The sequence below is a fragment of the Pezoporus wallicus genome, unplaced genomic scaffold (assembly GCF_028554395.1).
Source record: "Pezoporus wallicus isolate ANWC-B61680 ecotype Strahan unplaced genomic scaffold, APGP_CSIRO_Pwel_v1 contig_229, whole genome shotgun sequence".
Lineage (NCBI taxonomy): Eukaryota > Metazoa > Chordata > Aves > Psittaciformes > Psittacidae > Pezoporus > Pezoporus wallicus.
The window spans coordinates 2,957,034-2,974,383 of record NW_026638360.1 but is presented as its reverse complement, the minus strand read 5'-3'; the positions used below and the strand labels follow the sequence as shown (position 1 = coordinate 2,974,383).

At 42.7% G+C, this 17,350-nt stretch overlaps 1 protein-coding gene across 2 annotated transcripts in view; it reads left to right on the top strand.

Annotated features, from left to right (window-relative positions):
- Window positions 1-17,350, top strand: part of PTGFRN (prostaglandin F2 receptor inhibitor) — a 65,643-nt gene that overhangs the window by 35,613 nt on the left and 12,680 nt on the right. The window contains exons 4-6 of one of the 2 annotated variants that reach the window (XM_057410506.1): window positions 729-1,106; window positions 5,960-6,385; window positions 11,791-12,210. In XM_057410506.1, the coding sequence (XP_057266489.1) occupies window positions 729-1,106; window positions 5,960-6,385; window positions 11,791-12,210 (1,224 nt within the window). Of the gene's footprint in view, window positions 1-722; window positions 1,107-5,959; window positions 6,386-11,790; window positions 12,211-17,350 lie in introns of both variants that reach the window. The other variant, XM_057410508.1, reaches the window with a different exon arrangement.

The window sequence follows — 17,350 nt, the reverse complement described above, 5'->3', positions numbered from 1 at the left end:
TATTATTGCTTTTGGTCTTTGTCATAGATCTGCTGGGAAGAGCCACTGCTCTAGCAGCCCTGTCTACTGGTCTCAGTTGAGACTTTAAGAGCAGCTGCATTACAAACTGTGGGAGTGGTGCTGTGCTGAGATCCATATCTAATCTTTAGGCAATGTAGAATGAGGGAATGAGCAAGTGAAGACGTGGTGACCTGGTGAATGATTTGCATTGAGGTTTGCAAACAACACATACAGCATCCCTGTTTCACCTCTAACCAGTAACTAAGGCCAGCTTTTCTACTCCTGGTCTTGAAACTTTCATTCCGTGGGTTTCTTTTAACAAGCTGTGGCTAGCCTGATAACCTGCAGAATGCAGAAGGTTCCATTTGAATGCTGGCTAATGACCATATGTGCTGGCCATAAAAATAGTGGCCAGTGGAGGAGAACAGGTGTATTTTAAGTGGCTATTGGCATTGCTTTAAAGTCTACAGTGAGTGTTGGTCAGAGCAGTAAGTGGAGGAGTTGGCAGTATAAAGAGTTATTGCTGCCTTCTGTTTGCTTTTGTTTCATGTCTCTGCAACACACCTGAGATCATGTAGCTCAATATACTGCAGACATTTGAAGGTAAGGCTACTGAGCAGTTTCAAAAGCTTCTGTAATAGAATATAAAGTCTTGAATAAGTTACAGTGGGCTTTAAAAACAAAGTAATTTTTTTTTTAATTTTTATCTCTTCATTTCTAAGCTCTAGATGTGGTCATCTCAACAAGCAATGTGTCTGTGACTGAAAGAGATTCCCTGGATCTTACATGCAACATCACAACAGACCGGAGTGGTATTTTCCAAGCAGAGGTGATGTGGTATTTTTCTGCATCACCTGATGCTACCTTGTCAGATGCTCAGGTTTTGCTGAGCATGAACCATGATTCTGTTGTCAGTGATTCAACTCTCATCAGCCTGAGCCATGTTGATAGGAACTCCTATCGCCTGTTGGTACGTGATGTGGATGTGGGAGACTCTGGCTACTACTTCTGCCAAGCGGCTGTCTGGGTGCCACTGCATAACGGGAGTTGGCATAAGGTGGTGGAGAGAAGATCTGCACCTGTCAGTGTGATGGTGACAGCATTAGGTAAGTGATTCTGCTTTCAGAGTTCATGGGTAATATGTCGCTCATTCCTTGGTCCCATCTTGATCCTGCAAGAGAGGATCTTGCGGAAACTCTTCTGCACAAGTTTCTCTTTTGCTTGCACCTGTTATCTCTCACATATAAAAATACTGATGCTACAGAGTTTTGGATTTGTACATTATAGGTCTTACTGCATGTCCCACTTATGCATTCCACTTTCTGGTGTCAACAGTCTGCACCTGGGAAATAGAACTTAAAAGCCTGCCTTGTTTTCTAGGGCCTGAAGCTGCCCTTGTTGTCATGTTGTCCCCTTCCACTTCCCTCATACCATTAGCAGGGCTCTGATCCAGCAACAGACATTTCTTTCTGAGCTCTGAATGCAGTGGTATCAGATGCTTTCTCTGATTTTTGCAAGTCATATTATAAAAACTATAGAAACTTGAGAGCTTTCAAAGTTGCTGGGTTTTGTTTTGTTGTTTTAATTGCTAGAGAGGCACACATCCTATTGGTGGATTTAGAATGGAGCATGACTTTATACTGTTTTATTCTCCTCCCTCTATAAACAAGTAAATTTTTTGAGACCATGTCACAAAGCTGTTGAGTAGTGTGACTGAGTGAGAGAGACCTGGCTGGTGCCTAACTTAATGCTAGTGCTATTGATTAGCACTGGCCACTAAAACAGATTTTCCTGTGGTATTTAATGTCCTACTCAGTGTGGTGCATTTTTCATCTTGTAGTCCTAGAGGTGAGTGGATTTTTAGCCTTTTGGACAAGAAAAGGATTATCTGTGCACTTGAGGTTATGGGTTCCATACATTAGTTCAGCATTTCTGCAGCAGGTTCCTATAATTCACCAGTGGGGTGGGGAAGCTACTTAAACATAAACTTGATGATCTCTTTATTTTATCCTTCCTTTACCTCCCAATTGTTCTTTGCAGTTTTCCTTTCTTACAGCTCTAATACTGTCAATGTCCACATTGTTTTGCAAGGCGCTGGTTAGAAGCAGCCTTGTTTAACAGTTGTCTATGTAAGGCTTGTTGACTAGGTGAGCAACAGAAGCTGTAAAAGAGATTCAACTCTGATCTACCTGGCCTACAAGAGCAGCCTGACACTATCTTTTCCTATACCCCTTTCCCAAGACAAATCTGTTTTGGAGATCCACTGGTTCATATGCACACTGCAGATTGTAAAGCAAAAGCTTTGTATTATCCCAGCTGAACTCTGTTTGTCCAAATATCCTTAGAAGTTGCCTGGGAGAAATACTGAAAATTAAACTCCAGCAAAATTTCTAAAAACCCTGTTATTTTAGGGATGTCTGGGTGTGTCAGCCTGCCTGTCCTGTCTCCTAGCTTAATCCTGGGGAGAGAATAGCTTCAATTTAGAAGCAGTGAAACTCAAGATTATGTTGCAGGATGCTGTAGGTAAGGTTTCTGTGCCTGCTAAAATTGACAAACTCTTGGTTGTGTTGGAAACATGAATGAGCCTAGATGGGAGCTGGGGGAGAACTGGCAGAGCTGTAGTGCTTGGTGCTTGTTCCCAGCTTTGATTGGAGGCAAGTATCCATACCTAAACCCTCGCAACGTACCTGTTCAGAGCCTCTTGTCACCAGAAACTGGTGGTGCTGTCTGGTTACAAAGGCAGAGTTCCTCCAACAGAAATGTACTGAATGAGCCCAATATATAGAGAGTCTGCTCTGAAGTCTGGTTTTCAGAAGTAAATAGCTGCATAAAAAGGTTAAAACCCCGTAACAATTACTTTAAATTTTGCATTTTACCATTGTACAGAGCAGTTGAGCCATGGCTGTTTCCACGTATACTTGTAATGTGTGCTAGAAGTGCTCAAGTGATAAATGTCTTCTTTTCCTGTCCTCATTCAGCCATTCAAATTGCATATTAAATTTTTAAGTGTTCCCTTCTTCCCCCACTTGCATACACGCTCATGCATGCTCATGTGTTCATGTACACACAGGTGCACTGCCCACTCATGTACTCTCTTGTAGTGCCTGTACCTGTAGAACTATTCCTTACACTCTCCATTCCAATTTGGCATTATTTAGAGCAAGAGAGAATAAAATCTGCTCTTCAGCAGTTGCTTGGTTGTTAGGGCAAGGGAAAGTAGAATAAATTTTCAGCATTTGAGGTTTTTAACTGCATACAGAATTCACCAACTCCTCCTTAATGGATGTTAAGAGCTGCTAGAGTATTAAGTCATTGAACTACCAGTGAGGCTGTTCTTTGACAGCTGACAGAGCAGAGGGATGAGATTTATCTAGCCAGCCTTTTATTCTTTCTAAATCCTCTGGTTGAGTGTCTGTCAGGGTGAAGTGCCTAGCTGGAGTGGTGCTGTCAGAGCCAAAACTCTCTTAATGGTCCTTCTCCTGCCTGCAAATAAAACAAACCTGAAGTGATTTTCTGAGAAAGCGAGTTTCTTGAAGATTTTTCCTTGTGTTCCTGTCTAGAGAAGAGTCTCTGCTTTCATAGTGTTTGCTGCTCTGAAAATATTAATTGGTATTGAAAGCCTTCTTTTTGGGGGGGGGGGGGGAGGGAAGGTGAGGGGGAGTGCTAAGAAAATTGCAGAGCATGAGCAATATATCATGAGGCCCTGGAGAAGAACAGTGTTTTTTGAAAGAGACAGGAAGAGTAGTGTAGCTGTAGGATCTATGGGGGCTTAAAAGTGATGTTTGATCACCATTAATAATCTATGCCTTGATTGCATAGATTTTTATTTTGCCTTCCTTACACTGAAAATGTGCAGAAATTAGCACTATTTTCAATGGTAGTACATACTACAGACTTCTGTAAACAGTAATTTTATGTTTTTAACACTGCAGATACTCAGCATCTCTTGTGTCTGGTGTGTATTAATGCCCTTGTTCTTGCTGGATGCAAAGACACTGCATGCAGAACACTTAATGGTGAGAAATCTTTTCTACAAGCAGCCAGCTTGCTTGATACACTTGTTTTTTTCTTTTGCATCTGAAGTCCGAAAGTGTGTGCGCACACACAATTTGCACAGCAGTTCTATGAAGATGCTTATTATTATCCTGGCTCATTGGTGAGCTAAGCTTAAGTTTTAGCCTTGGATTGCAGTCTCTGTCCCAATTATAGCTTCAGTTAATTGTTTCTAGGAGGGCAAAATGCCAAGTAAAACATAAAGCAAAAAATAAATATAGAACACTGAACACAATGTAAAAGCCCTGTGATGAGTGCTGGCCAAACAGTTGGATACCTAGTTGTCGTGGTTTAAACCCAGTCAGGTAACTTGTTCACTCACTCCCAGTGAGTGGTGCCGAGCTGACAACAATCGAGGTCCGTGTCCCCCCCCCCCCCCCCACCGGGGTTCTCCCCCACTCCCGGAGGAACGGGGAGGAGGATCGAAAGAGTGCAACTCCCACGGGTTGAGACAAGAACAGTCCAGCAACCAATGTACACAAATCACCACCACAACTATCAACTACAACAATGATAAGGGAAAATAACAAGGGAAGAGAATACGATACCACCGGCCAAGAAGACGAGTTCCACCTGGAAGCCCCGTGTCCTTCCGGGTAACTCCCAGTCACCCCCCACCCCAGCCATGACGTGCTGTGGTATGGAATACCTCCCTGGCTAGCCCGAGTCAGGTGCCCCATCTCTGCTTCCTCCCGGCTTCCCCTCCTCCCTGGCAGAGCATGAGCCTCACAAAGTCCTTGGTCAGGGTAAACATCACTTAGCAACAACTGAAAACATTGACTTCACCAACACTGTTCTCAGGTTGGAAGTCAAAACACAGCACTGCACCAGCTAGCACAAAGGGAAAAAAAAACAAACATGACTGCTACTGCTGAACCCAGGACACTAGTCTTTTTTTTTCTGAATTATAGTAGACAGAGGGCAGAAAAATATTTTAACACTAGTAAATAAATATGTATTTCCTTTGTGGTGTGAGGTTGTTGCTGTAACCTGTTTTCTTTACTATCTCTGTAGTCTGAGAGAAAATAGTCACGTGGCTGCCTTATCGCTTTTAGGCTTTGGACAGCCAGCTATTTCAGATTTAAATACAACAGCCCTGTTCTTAACCCATGAATTTCAGGCACTCCTTTTCAAGCTTGAGGTATTCCAGTCTCACAGCTGCATAGGATGTACTTCTCTTCAGACTGTGAAGCTCTTCTGATTTTTGCCTCTTCACCTATTTAGTATTTATTATGCTGCCTGTTGAAATGTACTGTGCCCCACTCTTGGAGCTGCCTGTGGCGAGTGCCAGTGGTGGTACCCAAGCCCCCTGGTTTTGGTGTCTGGGTGGGCAAGGTAGTTTTTACTGGTTGTTTTTTAACATTCTTAAACTGTATTGTAGAGACATAATGGGATGGTTAAGTGTGGAAAAGAGGCACTTCAGGATGGGAAATGGCCTCTTATCCTAGAGAAGAATTGGGGAAATGGGATGTCTTTGGTTAATCCAAAATTAGAAAATAACTCCCCTGTTGCTGCAGGCTGCTCAGGCATTTGATTAGGTGCAGAAGGTGACTGCCTGAGCTGAAACTGAACCCACATGGTGGGTTCTCGGGGCTAGGCCTAAAGAAGGGGATGATTTTGCTCAACAAGATCTTAGTCCTGATTTTTCTGAAATGGTGTGACTAGACATACAGAATAGAAACTCTTATTCAGAAATGTGGGCCTCAGGGTACTTGTGTCAGACTGGTGCAAGTCTGAGAGCTGGAGTCAAAGTTCACAGTTCCCAGGTCTTGTGAGAAAAATTCATATTCTGACATTCGGCTTCTAGCTCAGGTACTTTTGCAGAAATGATGTTAGAAGTTAGAAATATCTCTTAATAAGCTCTGGCACTTTCCTCATCTTCTTTTCTGGGTTTCTTCTCCTGCAGAGCCAGACTATGAGGTGTTTCTGAATGCCTCTAAAATACCCAAGTTTTCAGATGACCCCACAGAGCTCAACTGCAGGATCACAAATGCACAGGACACTGAAGCAAACATCCGCTTCACGGTTTCCTGGTACTACAGACAACGCCTGCGCAGTGATGATGTGGTCACAGCGGAACTCCTGGCCACCATGGACACAGACTGGACTCTGCAGCTTGGGGACAGGAGCAGAGAGCAAACTCAGAATGGGGAAATTATATTCTCTAAAAAGGCTGTTGACACCTTCAGTTTCCGAATCCAGTGGACTTCAGAAAGCGACAGAGGGGATTATTTCTGTGTCATCTCTGCGTGGAGCAGGCACCGAAACAACAGCTGGGTAAAGAGTAAAGATGTGACTTCTGCATCTGTCAGTATTTTCTGGGCAACACAAGGTAGGAATCTTGCACCTGTTTGCTGAAAGCTTGCTAATGGGCTTTGGAAATGGGTTCTGTGTTATAAAGAAGATAAAAAGTACTGCATAGTGTAAAGGCCTCTTATTTGTGGAGGGAAGTAGCTACTTAAAAGCACTCACCAGTTTTATGCAACAGTTTGGAGTGGAAGTGCAAAGCAGAGGTATGTCAGTGAACCTGTGCTGAGACTTCCAGGAGCCAGGCTGTCATTGTGGCAGGTATGGCATCACTATGCTGGGGTCATTGTACCCTTTCATTACGTGGAGTGTTATGATCTCTATGGGTTGCATCTTTCTGCTAGCAACATGGTTGTCTTGAGGTGAAGAGAGGAATGTCACTCACTTTCAGTCTTCTGTTTGACCATTTGAGGCATTTTTTTTCTCTTTCCTATAAGCCCATGTTTAGAACACACTTCCGAGGAAGTTCATGAGCACAGTAGTACCAGATTGCTCTGTTCCCCACTTATTTTTTGATGGTCTAAGTAATTCAGTGATTTGCATGGATTGGGGCCTTTTTTCAGGCTGAAGTGGGCTAGCTCAGGCATCCACAGGCAGAGAACTTTATTTCAGAGACAAGTATTTTGAAATCAGTTTAGTGATAATCCCTAATCAGCAAACTGGAGAGCTTCTGCTGTGATTCTGCTTTAGTGGAAAGAGAAATGGTGAGCTGCTTGCTCAGTATCCACTTCATCCACAGAATGGTCCACAAAGGTCTTTTCACCTTAGTTGATTCTGTGATTCTATGTTGGTTTTGTTTGTTTGTTTTTTTTTCCCCTCTGAAGCTGACTTCTCCAGCGGCAATGAGATCTCTCATTGATGCTGAATGCTGGTCACCATTCAGTTGTTGTGGCATAACACAGAGCATGTATGTGCGTGCATGTGTAATGGATCATTGCCTTTGGAACAGCTAGGAAGACCAGCTGGAGTTGAAAAGTCTCAGCCTGTGTTGACATTTCTGAGGGAAAACAAACCATGACAGGTGTGAACATTCCCTTGTTTCTGGTTTTATTCCAAAAAAGCTGCTGATTCTGCAACACAAATGTAAATGTTACAGTCTCCATGCTGAAAAATATGTTTTGTTGGCAAAACTCAGAGTTGGGATATTTATGATCTGAAAGTGAGCTCTCCTACAAGCACTTTCTCCTCCTGAAAAAGCATGTTATATATGTATAAGGGGGGGGAGGAAAACAATATGAGGGTTTGATTTCCCCTGCTGCTTTTCCACTCCTCATGCACATCCTCCCTCTCCCCCCTAGCTTTCAGCAGTTGCCTTTCTCTGCATGCCCTGTCCCTCTCCATATCCTATTCATGGAGCTCCGGACTTGGCTGTGAGCCCAGTGCTGTAGCCAGCACCTATGAAGGAGTTAATCTGCTGCTGCCTGTGCTCTCTGACTGTTATTTTGACAAGCATCTCTGGTGATTTGAGTCCCAAACTGCTCCCAGCAGATTCCCATGAGTTTGCCTAGGGAGACAACAGAAACTTGCCTCTTCCTTAGACAGCTTGTGCCTACATAGAGGCTTTTCTTCCCAACAATTTCATTACTTTCATTCTCTGTGTTAACTTCAGAGCAGTGCTCCAAGGACTTCAGAGAAATCTCACTTTGAAAAAGGCTGGTTTTGATAAAAAAGTAATGGTTCCATGTTGTGTTGGTGGGTCAGTCAGCACAGAGGACATTTGGGATAAGGATGCCTTTGCTTGAAATGTAAACACCATGTGAAGATGTCAGTCCTTTTTGTGTGTCATATAAGAAGAACTTTATAGTTTTTTTGTCATCTTTTTCTATTTTGTTCCACTGGGACCAATAATGCTCACGTCTCTCTGCTTACTCAACTTTACAAATGCAGCCAGTTGCTATCATAGATCACCATTGATTTTGACATGGTCTGCCTGATTTGTTTCTTCCGTTTCACTTCTGTGTTTTACCCTCTTCCCTGCCAAGGTGACAAAGAAAGCATCTTTATATCACCGCAAAAATGAAAAGCATCAATTATGTTGTTTTTTTCTTAGAGTACAAATTCCAATCAGTAAAAAGGGGCAAAGGAAGGGAGGAAGACTTTTTTGACTGGCTTTGTAGATGAATTTCAACCCAGGAAAGAGTTCAGTAGTTTAAAAGATAATTTTATTTACTGAATGTGAGGACTGCCAGCATTTAAAAAACAGTTACTGTTTTTTTTTAAAAGACCTGGTGCTTTTTTTCCTAAACCAGTGTTTTCAACTTTAGTTCTGCATGGAACTCTTTGCAAAAGAGAACATTATCTTTTAACTGAAATTCTAAATCCCAAAGGATTATTTGGGGTTTAGTTAATACTTCTGTCTTTAATTTACAAAGTAATTGTATTTAACATAATGCTACTTGTGCTAAATGCTTGCCTAGGCCTTCCCATCACATTTAATTGGGAGTAAGGGCATCTTAATCATTCAGAAAGCCCTGTGAATAGAAAACAGGTGATATGCCTACACCCATTTGACTTAACCCTTGCTGGTGTATAACACACTGCATAGTAACAGACAGGAAGCTCTTCCTGAGCAAAAAAATTCTTAGAGTAGAAATGAGATCTTAAGCTGTAGTTCTTGGAGGAAAATGTTCTTTGGTGTCTTTGGCCCCTCTTACATTATAAGATCTGATGGATAGTTTCTGTTAATACAGGAAATATGAAGAAACTTTTCTTTCCCACTTAACTTTCCTTGCAGATTACTGTTATTTCTAAACTAAGTGCCAAATCTTCTCTTTCTCGTAACATGCAGAGACAACTACTTGCTTTTTTAGGTAAGGGTGTTGGAATGCTAATTTCATCTGCTGCTACTGGAGGAGAACAGTTTTGGCAAGTTGTTTCTTCTGAGCTACATCTGTACTGCTATGATCATGTGGAAGTGTTTTTCTTAAGCACATGTATGACAGACCAAATGCAAGATTTCTTTTTGGTGTCTAGGACACAGTGCTCTGACATGAAAATTGACAGCACAAAGAATGCTTGCATCAGGAAGAATTTTTGCCCAGAGCCTTCTCATAAGGCCTAAAAAGCAGCAATATGCAGCAGGAAAGTACAGCTTAGCTGTTTGCTATTCTGTTTGTGGAGCAAAGTATAATTGTCTACTATATTCCTAAAATATGTGGCAGGCTGATCTGTGCTGGCTTCTAAATGCTGCAACCTTATGAAGAAGGTGATAGCAGAATCTCATGGACACATAATGAGATAAAAATGGATTTGAAGTCTAGAATCATAGGCATGATGAGCTCTCTCACAAGGGAGTGGAGAATGACTCTGTGTGTGCAACTTCAATTGTGATTGTACCCTGAGTGCTTAAATGTGCCATTCTTATATTCCTACTTAGTGGGTAGAAGTGTGATGGCGCTTTGGTGTGCAGTATCAAATAATTCTGTGCTCAGCTAGACCACTAGAAGCAGCTCAGCCTTCATCACTCCTGGTGTTTCTTAATATAGCTTTGTACTGTGATATGCTTTATGCAGTACTGATTTAAAGTTGTCATAGCCCGGTTGTGGGCTGCGTTTACTCATTGTGAAAACTGCTGCTTGAAGGCAAAATCACTGCGAAATGTAATCTTGACAAGTTATCTTTGTTGCTCTTGTGGGGAGGGCATAAATATTACTGAATTTACTTTGGTTTTGGGGGATGTGTTGCAATCTCACCATTGCTTATTTCCCTTTTCCTGAGAAGTTCCACCTTGCATGAAAGTGATCTGTGTAGTTTTTTGTTTAACATGTCTACACTTTTTTTTTTTTATAAAGGGGAGAAGGGAAATTATGATGCACCAAAGTAAGCCCAGAAAGTCCGACTGACTATTTTTGCAACACTGCTACTTTGAGAAGTGATTGTGTCGTGGTTTAAACCCAGCCAGACAGCTTGTTCACTCACTTTCCCCCCCTTCTTGCCCTTCCCCTACTCCCAAAGGGATGGAGAGGAGAGTAAAAAAGAATGCAACTCCCACGGGTTGAGATAAGAACAGTTTAGTAACTAAGGTATAACACAAATCACTACTGCTACCACCAATAATAACAATGATAAAGGAAATAACAAGGGAGGAGAATACAACACCTCACCACCAGCTGACCGATAACTTGCCCCCCCCCCGCCCAACCAAGCACCGACCCATACCTCCTCCAACCCTGCAGTCTCCCCGCCCTTCTGGCTAACTCCCAGTTACATCCTGGGCATGACATGCTGTGGTATGGAATACCTCTTTGGCTAGCTTGGGTCAGGTGTCCTGTCTCTGTTTCCTCCCGGCTTCCCCTCCTCCCTGGCAGAGCATGAGGCTCACAAAGTCCTTGGGCAAACCAAAACATCATTGTTATCAGCTCTGTTCCCAGGCCGAAAGTCAAAACACAGCACTGCACCAGCTACCAAGAAGGAGAAAAATGACTGCTACTGCTGAACCCAGGACAGACTGTAAGCTACATTATTATGCCTCAGCCCTCCCTCCCTTGGGAAGAACCTGGGTGTGCAGGGTGCCTCTTCATAACAGTGCCAGGGAACAAGCAACTCCCTTTCATTTATCTGGCTCTGATTTCAGTCAGTCCTCATATTCTCCCTGTGAGCTTGTATTTTTTGTGTCTTGAGGCTATGCTCCTAGATGTATAATTTTCTCTAACCCTGTAGTTAAGGGATTCTTGGGGTTGAGGAGCTGGCAGGCTTTGGAGAATGCTGAAGAAAGGGAAGGAAATGAAACAGAGTTACTGGCATTCTTTCTGCCAACTGGGCTGTTGGGAAGTATCAAGGCTTCTGGTAGGTTTGTACTCGGGTGAATATATGAGAAGCAAGAGAAAAGAACATGGAGATGGAGGCAGAGGTTTACTGAACCTTTCTCTTTAAATGCAGAGGGGTGTGTATATGGAGGTGCTGGGGATGGAGACTTCTGTTACCCCCAACTTCTTTATCATGCAGTTTCAACTAATCTTGGAAGTTCAGCTGAGTGGGTCTGTGTTGCTGTTAGGTTTTCAAGGGAAATAAAGGAAGCTACACTAAGTGTTGCCATTCAGTTAGTGGCAGCTTTTGTCACTAGTCACGAATACTCTAGCAGTGTCCTCATCCGGTGAAAAAATAGGACTCTAAATCTTATATGACTAATATCTTTTGAATAAAAAAACCCTGGAGGTCCTGTCATGCTGTGACCTGTGTATTGCATTAATTGTTCAGTGTTTGGTGTGTGTTTGTTTGAAATCTTGCATCTTGACCCAAACTGGTGTGTACTGGTGTACGCATGCGGCTGAGTAGCATTCTGGGATGTCCATACGTGTTAAGATAAATGTGCTGGGACTTGTCTGTACTTTGCTTCTTTGTAATCTTCTGGATTGAAAGTTGCTGCAGAAATTTCTGCACATATTTATTGTATTAACCCCTCCTTTGCGGCTTATTTCCTTCCCTCTTCAGATTACACACTCACAGTGGAGGCGGTGAAATTGAAGCCATTCTTTGTAGCAGGCCACACCTTTGAGATGACATGCAAAGTGTCTTCAAAAAACATCAAGACACCGCGCTATTCCGTCCTCATTACAGCTGAGAAGCCACTAGCAGATCAGTCGAATCCCAATGGAACTACTCGCATCATCTCTTTGAACCAGGATTCAGTAGTGCGGCTGGAAGACTGGACAGACCAGACTCGTGTGGATGGTGTGGTGCTGGAGAAGGTCCAGGAGAATGAGTTCCGCTACAGGATGTATCAGACCCAGATTTCTGATGCTGGGCTCTATCGCTGTGTGGTGACTGCCTGGTCTCCAGGTGGTGGTGGCATGTGGCGTGAAGCAGTGAATGGCTTATCCAACCCTATCCAGATAGACTTCCAGATGTCAGGTTGGTATAGAATCTGGCAGCGGTGTGTCTGAGCCAGAAAGTCTGTCTCTGGGAAATACCTACTCTTTGGAACATGGAAGGGGTATCCAAATGGTATGATGGCTGAGAGCTATGCCTGCCTCTTTTGGTGGTACTTGCATCCTTTGTGCTATTGCTTGTTTACAGAAAGATGTTTATTGACTTCACTGTAATCATAACACCTGGGTTTTTCTTTACTAATGCAGTATTTATGGTCCTTCAGGTTCAGAGCTGGTTCTTGGTATGGAATAACTGCTGCCACATTTACCAGCTTTATCACTAGATTGCTGTTAGGTCGTGGCTGCTTTGGTAGAACACTAATATAAACTGGATTTCTGTTCCAAAACAGACTTGATCAGGATAGCAGTAGATTACCTAAGCACACCTTCCTGTTGATGTAATTGCAGAAAATGGGCAGGTCAAGACAACTGCAACACTTCAGTAACATCTCAGCAAGTGTATCCTGACACTGGAAGCCCTTAGAGGCCCCTTGTGGCTGGATTACAGAACTCCACAAATTGGGATGAATATCAGTACCCAGAGCTGAAACCCTAACCCTTCAGCTGTAGTGAAGCCTACCTGTTGCCAGTCCTGGTATATTTTTACGGGGAGGTAGAGAGAAACAGCATTGGTTTAGATCGTTGGAGATGCATGTTAACACCGACTTCTTATTGCGTGGGAGGGATGCCTTGGGAGTTGTTTTCATAAAGGTGGTGCACTGATGAGTGGAGGGGTCACCTAAGCTGGTGACCTCTTGAGCACTTTTGAAGAGCTCTCAGCATAGCTCAAAGGTGCATTCTATGTTGGAACTCTCTAGCACTCACCTTCTGCACTCACCCATTGCTGTTCACAAACACAGCTTGGAAGAAGGTCTCTTCTCACATCCCTTGTTCTTCATATGAGCTATTCCACATTCTTATATTCTATTCTTGTAACAGCACTATAGGGCATTTAGGAGGTGTATCTATGACTAGGCAAGAACAGCCTGACTTACAATTGCATCCATAACTAAGGCAATTATTCTCTATGAGGTGACTTCTGAAAACTGCACTTCCTTATACTAGGCACACTGGGAAAAGGACAAGGGCTGAGTGTAGGGGCACAGCCTTGCAGTGAGGACATCACTGTGTAGTTTTAGCCTTATTACTCTTGATACCTGGGTCAGGCACAGTGGGAATGCAGCATTTGCAAAGGGATGATGCAAGAAACCAGCAAGAATGAAATCTGTCCCAGTCCCCTCAAAACCCTTATGTGGAAGCTTTCCTGCACAAAAGTGGTATGTCTCCCAGCATTGCTTGTGTGATGTCACTTTGAACTCCCATCCAAAAAGTTTGGTGGGATGCTATTAATATCCATGGTTCAGAGAGAAACCTGGGAGCTATGCAAGGGAGGGAAGTGTGACTGTTGTAGTCTTGACTTCTTTTTGCTATCACATTCCCAGCCTCTTCACTCAGATAGGATTTCTGGAGTGTGGATTGAAGAAAGGGAGGCAGTCCATAGAACTGCCCTGGGAATGTGTGAATTCCAGTAGTAGGGCTGGAGAAGGGGGGAGGGATGGTCCTGAAACCCTTGCAGCCTTTCATTCTTTACAAAAGAACGAAGGGAGAAATGAGATCCCAAGCACAATTTACTGGAGAGCTATTTCCCAAAATAATCTTGGCATGTATTAAAATCTGGCTTGGAATACCTTCCTTTCTTCAGTTGATGGATGAACTTCATGTCCTTCAGTTGTTGCTCAGATATCCCTGCTGGGCATTCATCTCTAGGCATGATGAGGTCACATGCTGAGCACAGAATGGAATAACTGTGGAATTATTATTTGGAAAATTGTTTGGAATCAGGTATACGAGACAGAAGACGTTTTGTGGGTGTGTTACTTTGGTTTTGCTGAGGTGCACTGTCTCTGATGCAAAATGAGACTGAGTCAGGGAGTTGGAGTTAAATGGCAAAGTTGTGGAGCAGCCATAAAAGCACAGCTCAGATATCACGCCTTCGTCTTGCATCCTGTCGTGCAGGCAGCTGTCAGACTTGTTCTTCAGAAAAAGAAGTTGGTGCCAGATTTTTCTGAATGGGAATGGTGAAACTGCTGAGGTAGCTAGTGGTTTCTGGGGAGAATGAGAGGGTGCCCAAAACTGGAGGGAAAATACTACAGGAAAAGGTCAGAAAAAGCAATGGCGTGCAGCTCTCCATGCAACTGTAAAAGCTCGGGAGCACCGCTCTGCTAAATCCTGAGTTTAAGGGAGGGTGATGAGTAGCTTAAGAGTATGTTTATCCTTAATAGGGAAACTATTAAGTCAATTGCACTGACTTCTGAGGTTCTCCAAGTGTAATAGAAAGACATTTTAACTGTGGCTGCTGGAGAGGATATAACAAGGCAGTATAATTTCAAAACCCAGAAGGTATTGCAGTCTCTTCCATACTCTGAAGGCCTGGACTTAGACAGCATTTTCAGCTTGTGCCATGGGAGATGAAGTGGGGAGGTGATGGGTGTAGAAGCAACATTTTCAGAAGAAAGAAGAAAGCTCTTAAAAGGGCTTTACATAAAGCTTTTAGTGGTTGGAGGAACTTCTTTCTCAGTTGTTTTTATTGATTCCCCTTTGATACAGGGTGGGGAAACTTGTTAGGGCTGGAAATCCTTCCCTCCAGTTTGACTGCCTCCCAGATCTCAGAGTGATGTTTCAAGGAGAGTTTTTCAGTGTGCACACGCATTGTGCAATGTGATCTACTTGAATGGCAGGAGGCCTGTAAGCTTTTTATATGTGAGCTGGGGACTGCGCACATGAAACTTCAGTGTTTCCTGCCACAATAGGCTTGAAATGTAGCAGTGCTCTGGAATACTTTTCCATGAACATCTGTGGAAAATGTCTTGCTCAGATTCTTTCCATTCAAGGCAGAGCTTGCTGGCTGCAAGCAGAGACCTCCTCTCTTCTTTCTCCACTTGCTGTTGCAGAGGGAAATATTTATTCCGTTTGGTTAATGATCTGAAATGTTAATGTAAAGGTATTTGTCAGGTAGTTGGGAACTTGCTTGAGATCAGAGTGCTTATCTGATGCAGGTCTGTGCACAGCTACCTGCATCAAATGGCTCCAGCTGACTGCAGCTGTTAAGTTTCTGTTTGTTTTGGGGATGGTTTATGTGATTTTGCTTGTTTGTTTGGTTTTTTTATTTTCCTGGCATCAAAAATATTTCTTTGGCATTTTTCCTTTTAATTTTCTATCCCCTTTACCCTGAACCCAATAACCCAGATTAGAGTTTAGCGTGGCTTCACCCACTATATGCTCGCAGGGATTTCCACAGAAGTGACTTACTTTCCTTTGAAGATAGCAGAGAGAAGGAAGCTTTTAATCTGGTATTGAGAAGTTTGTTGTAAGAGAGAACAATTTGGAACTTGGCTGTGCTCTGAACTGGCTTGCTCTGTGCCATTCAGCAGAGGGTAGAAAGCTCTGGAGAGGCAAAAATAAAACTTTAAGGGAAGTGTCTCAAGGAAATCTTCAACTCTGGATTACATCTGCACATGAGCTCATTGCACAGCAAGTTCACTTTGGATGAAGCTGAGATAAACTGGGAGCTGCTGGAAATGTGAGCTGAGTTGTGATGTTAAACTTGCAATTAAAATGAAATGATGCCCTACAATGACCCCATGACATACTCAGTTTCAGGAGAGGAGAATGGAAAGATTCCTAAAGGAAAGAAACCTTAATCATGGAAATGTATAAAGAGCAATACAGCACAAATTCTGACAAGAAAGGCTGGTATTTTCCTGCCACTGTTGATAGGCAGAAACGTGCTTTGTCATTGTATTCCTATGTGCATTAATTTGTAGCTGGAATGGAAACCACAGACTAAACTACTGGGGGCTTCTTCCAATAACAGCTATTATGAGGCTTGGGGTAAAATTTGTTAGGGATCAGCTCCATGAAGAAGCAGGGAGAGGCCAGAGGGCTGGAATAATGGGGGTGAAGGAGCTCATTATCTGGAGGAAAGCAGGTCATGGGATTCTCAGTTCAAGAGTGAATGATTTGGTGCCAGGGCAGATACGAGTAATATTTTGGAAGACAGAACTTGTCGATTGCATCAGGTTTTTTACCAGTTGTGGTCAGCAGTGTTGGCTGACTCCAGATAGGGAAGCTGCATGCAGGGACTGCAGTCTCCTGGCTAGGTAATGAACTGGGTGCAGGCATCTTGAATGGAGCAGCCTGTTCTAGATCTCTGTCAGTCATGTTACTTGACCTTTCTATGTTCTACTTTACTTGTCTGGAAAATAAAGGCAGTTCATGTCTGTAAAGAGAAAATAGCTTATTTTTTTTCAGAAAAGAGCTTGCTAAAATGATACAGAAAAGATCAAAATGTCACCTAGGACCTAAATAATTGGATCTCTACTATTGTTTCTCTTTAAGAACACCTAGATTTGTATTAGTAAACTTCTAACTTCAGTTTCTTCACTTTGTTTAAAATACAGTGTTTTTTCAAGTTTTCAGAAGTCAAGAAATGCTCTGAAAACGTTTTACTCCTATCTTGACTGCTGATGCTTTTTAATATAGAATTGTTAATACTTTAATAAAGAATAAAATTTGTTTTACAAGCTGTATCTAAGCTTACTTATTGGCTTAGTTTAAATCAAAGGTCTCGGCAGAAGACTACAATCTAGGGAAAGTGTCATGATTTAAGCCCAGCTGGTAACTCAAAAACATGCAACTGCTTGCTTACTTATCCTCTTTCTTCCTCTCCAGGGGAGGAGAAGCAAAAGAATGTAAACCCCATGGGTTGAGGTAAGAACAGTTCAGTAACTATAATACAAACCCCATCAGTTTGTGAAAGAAACCACAACACTGCACCAACTACCAAGAAGGAGAAAAATGACTGCTACAGGTGAACCCAGGACAGGAAGATTAATGCTTAGCTCTTACAATTGAGAGTGCTGGTTTGTTTTGTAAGCCTGTGCCCTTTAGTTTCTGAATTAACTGAGGGCTTATCTTCAAACCTGAAGTTACTAAAACCCAGTTATTTCTCAGCTTTCAAAGTCCTGAGCAGCTTTCCTACGCTTAACTTAGCTTTGTTCTTGATGAGCTTTACAGTCATGTTTGAGCTGTCATCCTGGCAAATGAAACTAAATTCAGGTTTG